The sequence below is a fragment of the Pseudophryne corroboree genome, chromosome 2 (assembly GCF_028390025.1).
Source record: "Pseudophryne corroboree isolate aPseCor3 chromosome 2, aPseCor3.hap2, whole genome shotgun sequence".
Lineage (NCBI taxonomy): Eukaryota > Metazoa > Chordata > Amphibia > Anura > Myobatrachidae > Pseudophryne > Pseudophryne corroboree.
The window spans coordinates 1,229,986-1,235,985 of NC_086445.1; the positions used below are offsets into that span (position 1 = coordinate 1,229,986).

At 49.0% G+C, this 6,000-nt stretch overlaps 1 protein-coding gene across 1 annotated transcript in view; it reads left to right on the forward strand.

Annotated features, from left to right (window-relative positions):
- The window catches only part of TIMM10B (translocase of inner mitochondrial membrane 10B), a 47,062-nt gene extending 42,481 nt beyond the window's left edge, over window positions 1-4,581 (forward strand). The window contains exon 3 of the mRNA XM_063950779.1: window positions 3,867-4,581. Within this exon, the coding sequence (XP_063806849.1) occupies window positions 3,867-4,124 (258 nt within the window). The 3' untranslated portion in view covers window positions 4,125-4,581. The remainder of the gene's footprint in view (window positions 1-3,866) is intronic.
- Window positions 4,582-6,000: the final 1,419 nt, after the last annotated feature.

The window sequence follows — 6,000 nt, forward strand, 5'->3', positions numbered from 1 at the left end:
CTGGAGCAGTAAGTGTAGTTAGCGCACTCCTGGTGTCTCGGGGATAAGATGCTGATATGACATAGATGGGTGTGTATCGGGGTTGTAGCTGGAGCAGTAAGTGTAGTTATCGCACTCCTGGTGTCTCGGGAATAAGATGCTGATGTGACATAGATGGGTGTGTATCGGGGTTGTAGCTGGAGCAGTAAGTGTAGTTAGCGCGCTGCTGGTGTCTCGGGGATAAGATGCTGATGTGACATAGATGGGTGTGTATCGGGGTTGTAGCTGGAGCAGTAAGTGTAGTTAGCGCGCTCCTGGTGTCTCGGGAATAAGATGCTGATGTGACATAGATGGGTGTGTATCGGGGTTGTAGCTGGAGCAGTAAGTGTAGTTAGCACGCTCCTGGTGTCTCGGGAATAAGATGCTGATATGACATAGATGGGTGTGTATCGGGGTTGTAGCTGGAGCAGTAAGTGTAGTTAGCGCGCTCCTGGTGTCTCGGGGATAAGATGCTGATGTGATATAGATGGGTGTGTATCGGGGTTGTAGCTGGAGCAGTAAGTGTAGTTAGCGCGCTCCTGGTGTCTCGGGGATAAGATGCTGATGTGACATAGATGGGTGTGTATCGGGGTTGTAGCTGGAGCAGTAAGTGTAGTTAGCGCGCTCCTGGTGTCTCGGGGATAAGATGCTGATGTGACATAGATGGGTGTGTATCGGGGTTGTAGCTGGAGCAGTAAGTGTAGTTAGCGCGCTCCTGGTGTCTCGGGGATAAGATGCTGATGTTATATAGATGGGTGTGTATCGGGGTTGTAACTGGAGCAGTAAGTGTAGTTAGCGCGCTCCTGGTGTCTCGGGGATAAGAGGCTGATGTGACATAGATGGGTGTGTATCGGGGTTGTAGCTGGAGCAGTAAGTGTAGTTAGCGCGCTCCTGGTGTCTCGGGGATAAGATGCTGATATGATATAGATGGGTGTGTATCGGGGTTGTAGCTGGAGCAGTAAGTGTAGTTAGTGCGCTCCTGGTGTCTCGGGGATAAGATGCTGATATGACATAGATGGGTGTGTATCGGGGTTGTAGCTGGAGCAGTAAGTGTAGTTAGCGCGCTCCTGGTGTCTCGGGGATAAGATGCTGATGTGACATAGATGGGTGTGTATCGGGGTTGTAGCTGGAGCAGTAAGTGTAGTTAGTGCGCTCCTGGTGTCTCGGGGATAAGATGCTGATATGACATAGATGGGTGTGTATCGGGGTTGTAGCTGGAGCAGTAAGTGTAGTTAGCGCGCTCCTGGTGTCTCGGGGATAAGATGCTGATGTGACATAGATGGGTGTGTATCGGGGTTGTAGCTGGAGCAGTAAGTGTAGTTAGCGTGCTCCTGGTGTCTCGGGAATAAGATGCTGATATGACATAGATGGGTGTGTATCGGGGTTGTAGCTGGAGCAGTAAGTGTAGTTAGCGCGCTCCTGGTGTCTCGGGGATAAGATGCTGATGTGACATAGATGGGTGTGTATCGGGGTTGTAGCTGGAGCAGTAAGTGTAGTTAGCGCGCTCCTGGTGTCTCGGGGATAAGATGCTGATGTGACATAGATGGGTGTGTATCGGGGTTGTAGCTGGAGCAGTAAGTGTAGTTAGCGCGCTCCTGGTGTCTCGGGAATAAGATGCTGATATGACATAGATGGGTGTGTATCGGGGTTGTAGCTGGAGCAGTAAGTGTAGTTAGCGCGCTCCTGGTGTCTCGGGGATAAGCTGCTGATGTGACATAGATGGGTGTGTATCGGGGTTGTAGCTGGAGCAGTAAGTGTAGTTAGCGCGCTCCTGGTGTCTCGGGGATAAGATGCTGATGTGACATAGATGGGTGTGTATCGGGGTTGTAGCTGGAGCAGTAAGTGTAGTTAGCGCGCTCCTGGTGTCTCGGGGATAAGATGCTGATGTGATATAGATGGGTGTGTATCGGGGTTGTAGCTGGAGCAGTAAGTGTAGTTAGCGCGCTCCTGGTGTCTCGGGGATAAGATGCTGATGTGACATAGATGGGTGTGTATCGGGGTTGTAGCTGGAGCAGTAAGTGTAGTTAGCGCGCTCCTGGTGTCTCGGGGATAAGATGCTGATGTGATATAGATGGGTGTGTATCGGGGTTGTAGCTGGAGCAGTAAGTGTAGTTAGCGCGCTCCTGGTGTCTCGGGGATAAGATGTTGATGTGACATAGATGGGTGTGTATCGGGGTTGTAGCTGGAGCAGTAAGTGTAGTTAGCGCGCTCCTGGTGTCTCGGGAATAAGATGCTGATGTGACATAGATGGGTGTGTATCGGGGTTGTAGCTGGAGCAGTAAGTGTAGTTAGCGCGCTCCTGGTGTCTCGGGGATAAGATGCTGATGTGATATAGATGGGTGTGTATCGGGGTTGTAGCTGGAGCAGTAAGTGTAGTTAGCGCGCTCCTGGTGTCTCGGGGATAAGATGCTGATATGACATAGATGGGTGTGTATCGGGGTTGTAGCTGGAGCAGTAAGTGTAGTTAGAGCGCTCCTGGTGTCTCGGGGATAAGATGCTGATATGACATAGATGGGTGTGTATCGGGGTTGTAGCTGGAGCAGTAAGTGTAGTTAGAGCGCTCCTGGTGTCTCGGGGATAAGATGCTGATGTGACATAGATGGGTGTGTATCGGGGTTGTAGCTGGAGCAGTAAGTGTAGTTAGCGCGCTCCTGGTGTCTCGGGGATAAGATGCTGATATGACATAGATGGGTGTGTATCGGGGTTGTAGCTGGAGCAGTGAGTGTAGTTAGTGCGCTCCTGGTGTCTCGGGGATAAGATGCTGATGTGACATAGATGGGTGTGTATCGGGGTTGTAGCTGGAGCAGTAAGTGTAGTTAGAGCGCTCCTGGTGTCTCGGGGATAAGATGCTGATGTGACATAGATGGGTGTGTATCGGGGTTGTAGCTGGAGCAGTAAGTGTAGTTAGCGTGCTCCTGGTGTCTCGGGGATAAGATGCTGATGTGATATAGATGGGTGTGTATCGGGGTTGTAGCTGGAGCAGTAAGTGTAGTTAGCGCGCTCCTGGTGTCTCGGGGATAAGATGCTGATATGACATAGATGGGTGTGTATCGGGGTTGTAGCTGGAGCAGTAAGTGTAGTTAGAGCGCTCCTGGTGTCTCGGGGATAAGATGCTGATGTGACATAGATGGGTGTGTATTGGGGTTGTAGCTGGAGCAGTAAGTATAGTTAGCGTGCTCCTGGTGTCTCGGGGATAAGATGCTGATGTGACCTAGATGGGTGTGTATCGGGGTTGTAGCTGGAGCAGTAAGTGTAGCTGGCAGTCTCCTGGTGTCTCGGGGATAAGATGCTGATATGACATAGATGGGTGTGTATCGGGGTTGTAGCTGGAGCAGTAAATGGTGTAGCTGGCGGTCTCCTGGTGTCTCGGTGATCTTTTACATAACCTGCTAGTTGCTACTATTATTATTCTACGGTATGTAGTCATATTGTCACCAACGCCGACACTGTACTGTTGAATGGTGGTTCTATTTGTTGGCAACTTTGTTCAGTGTCGACGTGCGTTATATGGATAGTTACAGAATGTCGGCATTAGGATTAGGCAGTCGTCATTCTCACCAGTTCTGAACGTCTCCACGTTATCTCAGTGTCGATTATAGTGAAGATCAGCCTTGTATAAAGCATCCATTACTATTAGCACAGTGTGCTCAGCACACACAACGAGGGTATGGGAGCATACATTACATGGCGGCTGACCGTGGCATATGACACCACACAGGCTACTAGGTGGCCAGCAGCGGTCAGTAGAATAATGGCATCCTGTAGGTCATGGTAGATAACACCGCCTGTGGTTCTGCCAGGTTCTGAGAACACGTAACTATAATGTCCCCTCTCTCCCGATGTCACAGGAGCAGTGTCTGGATAGCTGTGCGTCCAAGTTCATCCGCTCTAACCACCGTCTGATGGGGGCATATGTGGGACTAATGCCAGCGGTTGTGCAACGCAGGATGGCAGATTATGAAAGTCTCAACAAGGAGGTCTCAATTAATGCCATGCCAAACACCGAGACGTCATTAGAGGTCAGCCCTGAGAGCAGCACGGCCCTCCCGGATGGTGGGAGTAACACAGACGTGTCTTCTGCGGAGTCCATTCAGTCACCACAATAAAGGTGTACAGCAGCACTGCCCGTGTGTCACTGTACAGCACCACAGTTACTACCATTGTGTGCCGACACGTCGGCTTCATCTGCTGACGTCACCAGAGTGTGGGTTGACGCTTCCAGTATTACATCTTCAGGGGAAGACTCCTTGGTTAGAGCTGGAGAGTGAGATGAGCCCCACCCGCCACAGGAGCGTACGGAGCAGACCACTGTGTTCTAGAGACTCTGTTATGGGGCGATAGGGGAGGTAAAGCTGTGTTATAAGAAGGTTTACTCCGATAGGGTCACGTAAGGGGGTGATTAATGATCCAATCAGCTGTAAATTCAGGGACAATGTCAGTAACGTTTTACAGCAGCTACAAGAGTGATCAGGGTAATTAATGATCACCATGAATCTTGGCTCAGGCTTTTCTGTCCAGACTTCTGTTACGTAAAGGATTTCAAATAAAAATTAAAAAAAATGTCAGCCTGGATGGTCCCGATGGTTCTTATCTGCCGTCACATTCTATGTTTCTATGTCTACCTGCAGAGATTATTCCTGTCTGTACAACTAGATCTTCCAAGCAATTTATTACTGAATATATGTATTATCCTGTCAGTCTCTGCCTCCTTTTATTCTCCATTATTCCCTCTCCTCAGTTATCCTGTCAGCCTCTGGACCCTTATAGTCTCCATTATTCTCTCTTATCCTGTCCGTCTCTGCCCCCTTATATTCTCCATTATCCCCTCTCTCTCCTCAGTTATCCTGTCCGTCTCTGCCCCCTTATATTCTCCATTATCCCATCTCTCTCCTCAGTTATCCTATCCGTCTCTGCTCACTTATATTCTCCATTATTCTCTCTTATCCTGTCAGTCTCTGCCCCCTTATATTTTCCATTATTCTCTCTTATCCTGTCAGTCTCTGCCTCCTTTTATTCTCCATGTTCCTCTCTCTCCTCAGTTATCCTGTCAGTCTCTGCCTCCTTTTATTCTCCATGTTCCTCTCTCTCCTCAGTCATACTGTCAGTCTCTGGCCCCTAATATTCTCCATTATTCTCTCTTATCCTGTCAGTCTCTGCCCCCTTATATTCTCCATTATCCCCTCTCTCTCCTCAGTTATCCTGTCCGTCTCTGCCCCCTTATATTCTCCATTATCCCATCTCTCTCCTCAGTTATCCTATCCGTCTCTGCTCACTTATATTCTCCATTATTCTCTCTTATCCTGTCAGTCTCTGCCCCCTTATATTCTCCATTATCCCCTCTCTCTCCTCAGTTATCCTGTCAGTCTCTGCCCCCTTATATTCTCCATTATTCTCTCTTATCCTGTCAGTCTCTGCCCTCTTATATTCTCCATTATCCCCTCTCCTCAGTTATCCTTTGTCTCTGCCTCCTTTTATTCTCCATTATCCCCTCTCTCTCCTCAGTTATCTTGTCAGTCTCTGCCCCCTTATATTCTCCATTATCCCCTCTCTCTCCTCAGTTATCCTGTCAGTCTCTGCCCCTTATATTCTCCATTATCCCCCTCTCTCCTCAGTTATCCTGTCAGTCTCTGCCCCCTTATATTCTCCATTATCCCCTCTCTCTCCTCAGTTATCCTGTCAGTCTCTGCCCCCTTATATTCTCCATTATCCCCTCTCTCTCCTCAGTTATCCTGTCAGTCTCTGCCCCCTTATATTCTCCATTATTCTCTCTTATCCTGTCAGTCTCTGCCCCCTTATATTCTCCATTATTCTCTCTTATCCTGTCAGTCTCTGCCCTCTTATATTCTCCATTATCCCCTCTCCTCAGTTATCCTTTCAGTCTCTGCCTCCTTTTATTCTCCATTATCCCCTCTCTCTCCTCAGTTATCTTGTCAGTCTCTGCACCCTTATATTCTCCATTATCCCCTCTCTCTCCTCAGTTAT